Source organism: Cnephaeus nilssonii, assembly GCF_951640355.1.
Source record: "Cnephaeus nilssonii genome assembly, chromosome: 3".
NCBI lineage: Eukaryota > Metazoa > Chordata > Mammalia > Chiroptera > Vespertilionidae > Cnephaeus > Cnephaeus nilssonii.
In genome coordinates this window covers 20,080,326-20,094,035 of record NC_137074.1, presented here as the reverse complement: position 1 = coordinate 20,094,035, position 13,710 = coordinate 20,080,326, and the positions used below count along the sequence as shown (strand labels likewise).

The following is a 13,710-nucleotide window of genomic DNA, read 5'->3' as shown; positions in this document are numbered from 1 at the left end:
GGCTAGAGTCGGCTATCTTTTTGAGTCCTAAGACAACCTTGTTCAATCTTTGATATAGTGAATCCGGTGAAAAAAAAACCCTAAATCCTACCTAATAATAGACAAATATGCAAATTGACCATACCTTCGCTATGCTCGTGATTGGCCAGGAGGCGCGGCAGGGCGGGACTCGGGATGGCGGGGGGGGGGGGGGGCTGATTGGGCCGGAGGGACGCTGAGCTCGCATCGCCAGCGGCGGCTCAAGCTCAGCGTCTGCGCCATGGCTGTGCTGCGGCACAGAAGGGGCCTCTGGGGCAGCGAGCTCACGTCCCACCGCAGACCATCAAAAGCGGGGGAGCTGGGTGCCTGTCCGCTCAGGCACCAGGCCTTTCAGAAGCCTTTGCCGCGCCGGAGGCTTCTGAAAGGCCTGGTGCACCAGCGGACAGGCACCCAGCTCCCCCGTGATGGAAAGCGAAAGCGTGTAGGGGACCCTTCACGTGCATGATTCAATCATGCACTGGGCCTCTAGTATTTAAATATCTATGCAGCTCTTCTTTTAAAAATAAAACACTGGCCTGGCCGGCGTGGCTCAGTGGTTGAGCATCGACCTATGAACCAGGAGGACACTATTCAATTCCCAGTGCGGGGGCACATGCCTGGGTTGCAGGCTCGATCCCCAGTGGGATTGTTTCAATCTCATTACTTATACCCTTTAAGGTAGTAGTGTGGCATGAAGTCATCTTCAGATAATCAGAATACCTCATAAATCAGGTTCTACCTCTTTAATAAGAGAGGACACATGAGAGGCTTCTTGATGAACCCATTTTGAGATCAGTTCTTTGCCATGACATTTAGAAAGTTCTAGTTATTTCCAGGGAAAGAAAGCTTCACACGAGAAGAGCCACTCAGATAAACCAAACTGGTAAGACATGTCAATTTTTAGTGTATGTATTTGTACAGCCTTCTGCCTAATATTTGGCCTATACAACACTGAGTTAACAATCTTAGATTTTAAGCCTCTGGAATAAAATAGTGTTTATCTCGTCTTGTTTGGCAACGTATGTCATGCACATGAGCTGGCTTAATTAATACTTTTAAATGAGATTTGCTCTCGGCTGCTTGTGTAGAATAGCATTGTCTGGGAGGAAAGCTAGATTGAGAACTGAGAAACAGGAAAATGGTAAGGTGGGCTACAGTAGCTATTTCTCCTCTATCTTCTTATAACAGAACCTCTATTCTGTTTCCTGTTGGTAGGACTGTCAATCAAGGGGTCTCCCTTCCTGAGTCATGGAGATTAGCTGACACTATCAACTAGTTAACTCAGTTTCCTGAACACAGTGGCTGGTTGAAGAGCAGATGTCTGAGATAGGGTCAATCGGGGTCCTTTTCTCAGAATTTGATAGACATAAGGAGAGATGGAATTTCCCTTTTTCTGGATTTTGAAGCTACCAATGGTTATCTTTTGATGCCACATGGAGACAGAGTTCTAGAAAAAGAAGCCAACACAAAAGAAAATAGAACCTTGAGAATGAGGAATGAAGAGATAAGATGACATAATTGAACCCCTGCAACTACCATGCCCGATTTATCCCTAGAGCTTTACAGTCAAGTGAGACAAACAAAAACTTTTTTTTTTTTTTTTTTACAATATTTAAGTTCATCCGAGTAGATTTACTGCTTACAATGAATGTTCCTAGCTCTTCTAATCTATGACCTTTAAGCAAGTCATTTTACTTTTTGGGCCTCTGTTCCCAACTTAGTTGGACTAAATCCTCTAATGTCCCATTTGACTCTTAGAGTCTGTGCCTGAATAACCTTAATTATTTAAAGAAAATGTACGATTCTGTCATGTAAAAATTATAAGAACATAAATCTTTGGGTTTCTATTGCCTTAGGGCATGTTTCCTTTTTAAGCGAGAGCTAAAGTACAGAAAAAGAAAAAGGAACTGAGACATTTAAGTTTAGAACAATAACCAGAGGGATACAACATGCATTTCTCAAAAGATAACATTTAAAACTGCCAGAATAACAGCACATAATAAGTTTGAAAGACCTTTTAACAAGAGTAAAGTAGGCTTTGTTTTAAAGGAAGGAGGTGCAATATAGTTCTTGGAAAAAAAAAGCATTACCTACTGTCATTTAGTGGTGTCATGAAACAAGGTATTTTACTTGTACTGTGATATGGTTTAAATGCCATATCACAACAACAAAAATTCCATTCCTAAGGTATCAGAAGTGAGCAAATGCTACTGTGAAGTGAAATGGGCTTTCTTACAATTGTGGGTTCTATGTTCATTGTTTATATGAAGTTTTAGAACTATGAAAGATGATTCTCCAGATGAGCTGGCTATCCCAGAAGGAAGGATAAAAAAGAACCTGGGGAAATGGGATTAAGTAATTATTTGATAAAAAAAAAGATCTTTGATTAGGGTGCTTTGGATTAAAGATGGGGTATGACCCTCCCTTATCTCCAGCTCCTGAGGCATATCTGCACACCCAGACTCCACACCATAGCTTGAGAATCATTGGCTAAGGCAAAGAAGCCAGGCTTCTCTAGTCAAAGACAGCACCTTTCCTGGTAAAAGAAAATGTTGGCAACCTCATGTCAGTCTTCAAAACTTCTGTTGGTTCTTTTCAATAAAATAATGCAAAAGTATGAGGCTCATTGAATGTGTAAATATCTCAGGCAAATTGACTGTAGCAGAGTTTGAAATGACGCAAAGGATACATGATTTGTAAGATGTTTACAAGATGCTCAGGAAGTGTATTCTATGAGCTACGGATGCCCTAGAGTTTACACATCCTTAAGAATCAAGGTAAGGAACTAGGAAGTACCCCTAATGAAACTGGGTTCTTCTCTTTTCTTTTTCTTTCTTCTCGTCCCTTTCAACTCCCCCCTCAACCATTCATCTACTGACCTACAATATTTATTTGATAATTATTAAGGACCAGAAACTGAGCTGGGTACTGGGACTAAAGCCAAAGATAAGTGAGATATGACACTGCTCCCACTAAGTTTACAGTTTTCTAGAAAAAAAAAGAAGACATTAAGTAAAAACGTCTACAGAAACCCATGTGCTATAGGAACATATACTGTAGGTGTCTTCATCTAGTCAAAAGTTCCAAGAGTAAGCAAAATGTAAACTCAGATTTAAAGAGTAAGGGGAAAAGGAAGAGAGCTGGGCAGGTAGCATGCGTGTGTGAAATGTTCCTGGTAAAGAAAATAGCATCTCTAAAAACTTATAAGCAAGAAAATCAATGAAGTCTAGCGACACACTAATACAATATTAAGATTTCTTCCAGCTTTATAACATCTCCACAACATATCTTCTCCACTAGATATTATTTTGTTATCCTATCCTTTCACCATTTTTTTTCATGAAACAATAAAACAAAGAGGAAAATACTTAAAAGGGTTGACTTATTTCAGAGATAGTAGGGTAGCTGAAAAACTAAAATTAACTTTTATTTGAAACCTGTCTGGGAATGCTAAGGAAATTAAGTAAGGAATTTCAGGTGGTAATAATTGGGGAAAAGTAGCAAATATTATGAGGAAAATAAGGAAAAATTTGATTTTTCCCCCATGCCTAAACACATTCACTCCCCCTCCCCCCCCAAACCCACCAAAAGAATGGATTTTAAAAGAGGGGGAGGGTACAGAAATATTCTAGGAATCATCCATTTCCAGGATAATAATTAGGTTTTATCTCATATGCCAACTGCCTTCAACTGGAAAGAAGTTGCTTGGAACTTGGAGCACTGAGTTGAGAAGTATTCTGCAGTCTGAAGTTAGCAGGAAAGAGTGTGGTGACCAAATAGCCATAGTTATGGAAGGGTGTCCAGGCAGCAAGATGCTGTGTGTTTGCTAGTCTAATCCAGATCATTGGAGGGCATCTAATTTGAGCTGATAGTAACTTCTGGCCTGTGCCTGCTACTGAGTTCTTTAAATCATTTTCTCATTTAAAGAACTCTATTAGTTCCCTAGCTGGTTTGGCTCAGTGGATAGAGCATCCGCCTGTGGACTGAAGGGTCCCAGGTTTGATTCCAGTCAAGGGCACATGCCCAGGTTGGGGGCTCAATCCCCAGTAGAGGGTGTGCAGGAGGCAATCGATAAATTATTCTCTCTCATCATTGAGGCAGCCAATCAATGATTCTCTCTCATTATTGATATTTCTATCTCTCTCTCTCCCTCTCCCTTCCTCTGAAATAAATTTTAAAAAATAGTAAAAAAATAAATAAAGAACTCTACTAGTATGAAGGACTACTTTTATGAAGTTGGAATGATGCAATAGATAAGGACAAAAGTTCTACCTGGGGTTCTACTACTGTTTTGCTGAGTGTTTTGGGATAACCCTCTGAGTTTTAGATGTCTCACTCATAAACTCTATAAACATAATATATTATTGTTCCTAGATTTGATCCCTACTCTGTTATTTGACTACAAATATAGTATTTCCCAAACTGTGGTAGAGATTGCTTCTTTTTAGTAATAGAACCTTCCTCCCCAAAACTGAATTTTAATAAGGCACATATGCATGTCTACCCAGCTTAAGACTACATTTCCCAGCCTCCTTAAAATTTAGTTGTGGCCACATGACAATGTTCTAATCAATAGAATGAATACAACTTCTGCATCACTCACACAAAAAGAAATAATTTGTCTACCAATCTCCTTTTCTTTTCCCTGTGGCCTGAAATGTGAACCAGGCACGGGTGAATCAACCTTGACCAGTTAGACTCATATAAAACACTATCAAGGTCAAAGATCAAAGGAAGCTGTGTTCCTGGCCATTCACATGGAACAGAGGTTCCTACCTCACCTAGACTTTCTGCCTACCTTTGAACTACAACAAAAAATAGAAATAAACTTCTCTCTTATTTGAGCTCCAGTATTTTCAGGTCTCTTTGTTACTGAAACTTAGCCAGGACCCAACTAATTTACAAACTCAAACATCTCAGGGACCAGGAAGTCAACATAAATCAATGAATCATATAGGTGAGAACGGCTCAAACCTAGAGAACAAGTGACCTACCTAACGGGGTCTAACTGCTGCCACATGGCAATGAGGCCTAGGGTTTCCAATTCTACTAATTTATCAAGAAATCTGGATTCTCAAGTGAAATCTTCTAACATTTTAAAATGTTAGAAACTAATCCAAATTAAAAAAACAAACAAAAAACTGCAGGTTAAACAAAAATGCCTCTATATCAGACTCAAGCCTATGTCTGCCAATTTGTAACCTGTTCTCAATTATGAGATAGTATTGAATGTAAGATGCACAAATACACCATCATCTTAACAACTGCATTTTGGAATAACAACAGAATGTATTTACCACATCAAATGTATACACGGACTGCCAAGTATCTTCCTATCAGAAATGTTAAATATAAAAATGTATATTTTTAGGATTAAAAAACTTTGACATGTTTTTAGGACACAATTCTAAATATGAAAAACATCCCAGTTGATGATGATGAAAGTGTAGTAAAATGAGCCAAAATTCCTCAATCACCCTCCACTCTGCAATAGGAAGCAGCTGGGCAGCTTATAAAGCCAATAGCTGCAACCCACACAGTAACTAGATTGCAATGAACTCAAATCCCACACCCACATGATTATGCTATTAAGTGTGGCCTTTTATATCTTTCCCTTCATTTCAATATTGTGTAGCCACTCAAAAAGATACTTTACAGTGAATTTATTCCATGTTATTTGAACTAAATTACACAAAATAAATGTTTAGCATCAACATATTTAGCTAATAATTTTCAGCCACATCACTACACTGTGATCATCAAAGGTAAACTTAACTTACTTTTGAGCTACAAAATAATTATGAAGACATTATTTATAGAACCAACATCTTCCCAAAATATCTAATAATATGTCACATTGCCGAGTGGTCTTCTGTTGTTCCTTTACATCAATAAAAAAGAGCACATAAACATCAGCCTGAGGGAGGTAAGGCTGGGGGACGAAAAGAAGCACTCCAGAGCATCCATCAGTTCTATGGAATATGATGCCTCTTGGCTACCTGACCAATGTTAGAGTCAGAAGGTGGCTGTAAAAGTCTGTCTGATCCCAGTGCTCTAGGTAGTCCACTGAAAGTCAAATCAGAAGGCTCTGGAAGGGTGCCACAGAGTAGGACGTGCTCATACTGGACCATGCTTTAGTTCTCCTTGATATTGCCCTAGACCCTGACTGATCTGTTCATTTTGCAAATGATCCAATTAATAGGGGAATTAAAGCATTTGAAACTGACTTTTCAAAATAGGTCATAGACAAATACTGAAAATCAAGACACAAATAAGGAATTTCAAATTTCTTTGTTTCTTAAAATACCTTCATTCTGCTGAGAATATTCATTCTATCAAAGGGAGCTCATGATTGTGTCTAATTTTAAGTGTCTGTCCAGAGTGAAGAACATAAAGAACATACACTTGGCCTTAGTATTTTTCATTATTTATAAGTTTACACCTGATGATTCTGTAGATTTATTTTGTTAGTTGCTTTTATGTTTTTTGCTTTTGTTTGCTTTTTTTTTTTTTTTTTTTTTTTTTACCTCTTTATATAGTCCAGTGCATTCATAATAGTCTCTGGAGGGGAGGCCAAGCCGAGGTTGGTCAATCTATAAAATAATACACAAAAGATGAATACAAATCATTCAGTGGATATAGAACAAGATCGCAGTGTTCTTGCTGTTTATAAGGGTAACAATCACATACTGAGTGAACACATAATTAGGAAATGGTTTTCACACTATGTCAAAGTATTAGACTGATGGGTGATAGATAATGTGGAAGATGGTGCTGCAGATAATTGAGAAAAAACAAAGAAAACTTGAACAGAAAATATACCGGTGAGGATTTTAACACAGAACAGAAGGTGCAGGTGGACAAAAACATGTCAGAATCTAGGATAGAGGAGTTTCTAAATTACACATTTATAGGCCATTCTACTTCATAAGATTCTAACATGTGTGTTTGGGGGACATTCTCTTCTACCCGAGCCCTTAAATGAGATGGAATAAAAATAAAAGGTGGAAAGCTCTATGGTAAGTCTAGAACATTTTAGCTACTGTAATCTTGCCAGAGATTTTTTTTTTTTTTTTGAGATCCTATGGCCTAGGGGAATGAAGGAGATACCTCCTTTGTTCTCTCCGAAGCTGCTCTGCTTTGGACTTCAGCAGACGCTGCTGTGAGCTAAGTGTATAAAAGACAAACTCAGGTCTGCTCTATGGTGTCCACTCCATCTTCATACCCTGTGAGAGCGCTACCTGGACACACTCGCAGCTCTGTGAGAGTGCTTCCTATGCACTGCATGGTAAGAAGGTGGGTACAGGGGAAGCTTTTGAGTGAAATGTCTTCGATGCTCAACTAAACTGAGTTTGACATTATCAATCATGGATAAATACTTCTTGGTTTATTATTAATAATAAAATATTTTGAGCCATTGAAGATTAAGAAAAAGAAGATGGATACAGGGCCCAACCAGAGCATTGGTGGGATAAAGTGAGAATCTTCGCAGGAAGAGCCAATTCAGCACAAAAGAAACATCACCCAAAGGACTGGGTGGAAAGAACCAAAACACACATCCAGAAGGGCCCTGCTCCTTCTCCAACCTTCTGATGCTCCTTAAAAATTGCCCTCATGCCCAGCTGGTGTGGCTCAGTGGTTGAGCGTTGAGCCACGAACCAAGAGGCCATGGTTCGATTCCCAGATCCCCTGTGGGGGGGCACGCAGGAGGCAGCTTATTGATGATGTTTCTCTCTCATCGATATTTCTCTCTCTCTTCCTTCCTCTATCTCTAAAAAAAATAAAATTCAATAAAATATATATTTTATTAAATGTCCTTGTGATGATTATGCAGGATGCTGGCATTTGAGAGTCCAAGGAGAAAAGAGAGTCAGATTAAATATCTTTGATGACTTTAACAAATAACCATGAAGTTTATGCAATAGTGACATAAATATGATTCTGTGACTTGCAACTTTTGAGTTAGTTTATTTTATAGGAGACAAAATAAAAGCTTTATAAATTTTTTAGTCCGTTCCAAACACACTCATTAAGTATAAATCTCATTTTAAGTGACACCTTAGATAAACCTAATTGAATGGCTTACATTAAAAAAAAAAAAATCCAGCCCTAGCTGGTTTTGCTCAGTGGATAGAGCATCGCCTGCGGACTGAAGGGTCTCAGGTTCGATTCCAGTCAAGGGCATACGCCCAGGGTGTGGGCTTAATCCCCAGTTGGGGACGTGCAGGAGACAGCTGATCAATGATTCTCTCTCATCATTGATGTTTCTCTCTCTCTCTCTCTCTCCCTCACCCTTCTTCTCTGAAATCAATAAAAATATATTTTAAAAAAATCCAGAAGGAAAGGGGAATGGGAAGTGGGGGCAGGTAGAGGAGGGTATGGGGCGATAAATGGTGATGGGAGGAGACTTGACTTGGGGTGGTGAGCACACAACACAATGTACAGATGAGATATAAAATTGTATACCTGAAACCTGTATAATTTTATTAACCAATGTCACCCTAATAAATTCAATTTTTAAAAATCTAACAAAGCCATCTGGAAAGAATGGCATCGTATTTACCTTAATTGAGAAAAAAAGTATAGACATTCTTTAGCGAGAACCACAATTGTGTTCAAAATCCCTTCTCTATGTTCTTTTTGGAAGCAATTAGGAATTTCTGGTTTCCAGACCTGCAATGCTTTGTAAACCAGACTACACTGGTGAACATACAGAGAAACCAGGCGCTTTTTCTAAGTAGGAGGAGTCAAAAGATTTTCATTTCTTATTTATTTTATGAAAGGAGAAAGTATTTTAAAAAAGGAAGCAGATAGGAGAAATGGTGTTATTTCTAAGTATTAATAACAACAATGGGTGTGGAAGTTTTATTACATATTAAAGATAACTTTGGCTGACAGCCACACAAACTTACATGAATTATATAGTTCGAAGAGTTTTTGTCATCGGTGCCAACAAAGAAATTAATAATGACTTTTTTCCCATATTTAGCATTCAGTTGTGCAATAGCCTTCTCAGCTGTCCAAGAAGTACCTAAAGCAATAAAAGGTGAAGTACATCTTTAGCAGCTTTAGTGCAGTGATATGATACACAGCATAGTAACGTAGATTTTTATTGGAAGTTTTTTTTTTCAAACGAAGAAGGAACACGGCCTTACCATATGCTTGCTCCCAGCCTTCTGTGGCGACCGGCCATTCATATATATCTGGTAACACTTTGAGGAGAGGCCCGCCACCTCTGCTATCAATAACAGCTTAGGAAAGCAATGGGAATAAATGTGTTAAGAAGTCTGTGCATGTTTTGACACACTCTTGATGAACTATAGTGAGGAGCACTTACATTCATTTATGCACGATCTGTACAATGTTTTTGCTTTCTGCACTGCTACTATATCATCAGGTTTGGGTTCCTGAAGGACATCTGAAATGGGGCATGTAATAAAATGCATGAATATAATCGCTCGTTGGCAGCTGTAATGAACATTTTCAACACAGGTTCAGTAACAAACTTGCTTCTTTACATGTATGTTCACTCCCTTCCCCTGCCCAAACCCTTCAGGGAAAACCAGCCCCCTTTCCTAATCATTATTCCTAGTTCAGGACTGGGACTTAGTTTCATTGGCCAAGTTATATGAAAGTGTTTTCAACTAGATTATTGTGTGTGTGTGTGTGTGTGTGTGTGTGTGTGTGTGTGAACAGTGATGTGTATTGCTCTGCCACAGATAAATTACTTTGGTTTCACATAGAAATAAAAAGATAATAATAATAATACAGAGGAATTTGGAGTTTAATATGCTAGTCCTCCTGATGACTGGAAAACAATTCTCTTAGTGTGTTCAGGTTCCCAATACATTGAACGAACTGTTTTACTATTTGGGATGTCAGAAAATAGCAAAACTTGTTTTTCTGCAAAGTAACTTCTAGAGGAGAACAAAGGATAGAGGATAGTGGGGGACTAGATATGACTTTCTCAAATTCCCAGGGAGGGGGTCTTAAACTGGGTTAGACGTTTTATAGTGACATCAACACAGGGTCAGGGTGGGAAGCCTAGGGAGGTGGTATTTAGTGGAAATCACTTAATTTCTTCTTCTGTATAATGGCATCAAGATGCCATCTCTGGAGATAATAGGGTTATTGTTTGTGTGGCTAAAAATGAAAGCAGGAATACTAAGAGATGCCAACATGTCCATTTCAGTATCTACCACCCTCAGCATGACTACGTGGTGGTTCCACAAAACTTGGAGGGATTACGACTTTAATCCTGCGCATGTTCCCCACAAAGGCCAAGAGTTGTATCTTTAAAAATGGATAGATTAAGAGAGAAATCTTGGGTGCACAGACACACACTTCACTAACCTTTCAAAACGACTTCTAGTTCATCTCTTAAAATGTCAAAGTTACTGTAACGGGAGCTGGTCTCAGGAATGACGTTGCGTTTCAACCAGCCTCCACAGGCATATTTGAAAAAGTCGGAACAAGGCTCGGCAGTGGGATCCATGTTCTGGATGAGTCGAGCAGCTGAAGGACCAGACAAATGAGACAAAACAAAGGGGTGTGTTTCTTTAGTTTAAAAGGGGGGGCAAGGTATGTTGCTTCCACCTTATGAGCAAGTCAACTGGCCTGATGCTCCTTTTTCTCACATGTAACTGTCAGTTCAGAGTGGAATGATGAGTATTATCTAAGGATAGTCCTCCTTTACTACAGTTGATTGGTTTTATTCTTGAAAGGTCTGAGGCCTTCCATCCTACATCTTAGGTTCTTGCTAGTTCCTACCTCAGATGAAGAACCACATATAGGTCAGCCTAGGCTGTCCTGGGCTTGGAGTTAATACAAGGTCACTCTTCATCCTGACAATCTGAGCTGATGACTCTGCTCTCAAGGGGCTATGACTTTTGAATGTCTCTCAAACTCCAAGGGATGAGGGATTGTTAACGGGTTTGATCACTGTAGTCAAGATCTGATGCTACATTTATTACTTCTTGAACCTTGCTTACACCATTTTTGCAATTCAAATTTGACATCACGTTTGCATTTGTTTATGTAGAGTCTGTCATAAAATTGGCTGTAAGCGCATTACTTTTTCTTATGTCCACTCCTCTATCTTTGAGAACTGCAAGACGCAAATCAACCACTGAGTGCTTCCAATGTACAAAACACTGACTGTGCTAGGTGCTGCAATGGAGAGAAAGAGGCATAAAACATGAATTATTTCCACTGCAGGAAAGAATCATGTACAGGAGGCCCAATGCCCACAATCTCTACCCCTGGAATAGTGAGAAAAACCTTCCCACTGCTCTCTGCATGTTCTTTCTTTCTTAGACAAGGTGAACTGTTTTGCAAGGAAAACAGGAGAGCAATTGAGAATTCATCTGTATCAAGAGAGTATAACGTCTCAAATGAGCTTCTGGAAATACTTCAGTGTCTGACTAAAATCATTTCATTAAAAACGTCACACAATTGCTGTGCTGTGAGGAATATTTCAACTTGGAATGGCAAGTCTGTTTTCCAGCGGAGCCTCGAACCGTCCCCCCCCCCCCCCCCCCCCGCCCCTCACCACCTTATGGACCCACTGGCTTGGCTGCCATCTCAGGCTCCAACTCTCTGGGTTGCCTCCAAACCAGTTCTCCCTGGACTTTTAGACTTTGATATATAGGACAATTGTTTTCACAGCCTCCAAGGTTTGAACCTTGGGTAAAAGTCTATTTCTCCCTTGACCTTGGACTTATTGGTAATAACTTTGTCTATTTTCTATGCTCTTTCCATGATCAATGTCAACCTAGTTTATCTTCATTCTCTTTTGACTAAAGGTCACCCAACTATTCACCTTCCTAGTACTATCTCCCTACATTTATACATTCCACAGTTTCACAGATTAAACTTTCCAAAAAATACCCTTTAGCACAGGCCACTCCCTTGCTCAAATGTCAGTGGGTTCACAGTAGCTTGGTTAAATTACAACTCCTTAATTTGGCCTCTAAATCTTTACTGGACCAATCAAATCTCCACCTTCCCCCCCTTTCCCCTCTCTGTACTTTTATACAAACTCCTGCTCCAATCAGATGGGCTTGCTCCGTGTATCACAAATACCTGTGTTTCCCTACCCTGTGCCTTTGCTTCTCCCCTGACCACACCCACCTTACCCTTTTTTTTTAAAGTCTTTTATTATTATTATTTATTGATTTCAGAGAGGAAGGGAGAGGGATAGAGAGATAGAAACAATGAGATAGAATCATTGATTGGCCGCCTCCCGCATGCCCCCTACTGGCGGGGGGGGCGGCTTTGGAGCCTGCAACCCGTGCATGTGCCCTTGGCTGGACTTGAACCTGGGACCATTCAGTCCGCAGGCCGACACTTTATCCACTGAGCCAAACCAGCTAGGGCTCACCTAACCCTTTTAACTCCTTCCATTCTCTTCACATTCTATCCACTATCCAAGGTTCATCTATGTCCCATCTCTTTCCTGAAGCTTCCATTATTCCAAACTTCAGGGAATTTTTCTTTCTCTGAACTGAGAGCTCATGGCCTCATTCAGTCTTTTATGCTTAGATAAAGTTACATTGGGTTTCTCATTGTAGTTACCTATCTGTCTTCATAACCATTCTAATGATGAACCTAACCTCCTTGTATTCCCATCACCCACTACCACAGTAAAACATGTGCAAATATGTTTGTGTGGCAATATTCCCGAATCATCTATGAGTCCTGTAACTCCTTCCTCCTCCACATCCTCTCCCCGACTATGCAGGTCAGACCAATTCTCATTTCACAAGCTCCAGAGTCCATCCCATCCTTCCAATTGCCACCATTTCCATTCTCTTTCAGACCCCACATCCTTCTCTCAGGCTCTACTCTTGCACTTTCACCCAAATTATGGCCCCAGGCATCTCTCCATGCCACCCATTCTGTGTGCCAGTCAGATTAACTGTCATAACAATTCAGCATACCATTTTCCACTCCCACAGTCTCAATGTAACCCTTTTGCATTCCTAATAAATTCCAGATCCCACAGCATATTCTCACCCTATTATATCCAGTGAAGCTTCTCTCTCACTCCTTCCTCATATGAGCCAACTGCCCCAAATAAATGAATGTACTGAGTTTCTGCTGTGAAACACCTTACAGTTTTCCCACTTCCACACCTTTGACCATGTTGTCTCAACTTCTACTAAAATATCCTTTCTCTGTTTTTCCACATTTACAAATTTCAGGCATTTTCAAGGGCCAGTTCAAATCCTCCTTCTTCATGAAGGACAATCCCTACAAAGCTGGCATCATATTAGTTATTTGTTGTTGGAAAATCCATATCTCCTCCCCTGGACTGTGGGTTCTGATAAAGGAGGAAATGCATATCCCAGTTCTCACGGAGCTTAACATGATGCTCAATCCAGACTCATCAGTAAAAACATTAACTTGAAACCCCAGGTAAATATTAGAAAATTAGTCTTAAAAAAAAAGTGGAGAGAAAAAGTAATCCCCTTGAACTTGAAAGGAAATGAAGAAACGATGGCAGGGGAAACGAAAACATAGATCCTAAAAATATAGAAGATTATCATGTAAAGAGAAAAACAAAACAAAACTGGAGCCTGAAAGAAGTGCTAACTATGATGTTCTTTTTTTTTTTTTTTTTTTTTTTTTGGTCAAATCTTTTTATTGCAAATAACAATCAATTTAGAGAGGATCAGAGGCCACCCAGGA

General features: G+C 39.7%; 1 protein-coding gene across 3 annotated transcripts in view; it reads right to left on the bottom strand.

The window, feature by feature from the left end:
• MME (membrane metalloendopeptidase) overlaps positions 1 to 13,710 on the bottom strand; it is a 98,891-nt gene that overhangs the window by 47,872 nt on the left and 37,309 nt on the right. For all 3 annotated transcript variants that reach the window (XM_079766247.1, XM_079766248.1, XM_079766249.1), the window contains exons 4-8: positions 10,372 to 10,533; positions 9,356 to 9,436; positions 9,174 to 9,269; positions 8,931 to 9,049; positions 6,546 to 6,611 (exon numbers count right to left, since the gene is read on the bottom strand). In XM_079766247.1, the coding sequence (XP_079622373.1) occupies positions 6,546 to 6,611; positions 8,931 to 9,049; positions 9,174 to 9,269; positions 9,356 to 9,436; positions 10,372 to 10,533 (524 nt within the window). The remainder of the gene's footprint in view (positions 1 to 6,545; positions 6,612 to 8,930; positions 9,050 to 9,173; positions 9,270 to 9,355; positions 9,437 to 10,371; positions 10,534 to 13,710) is intronic.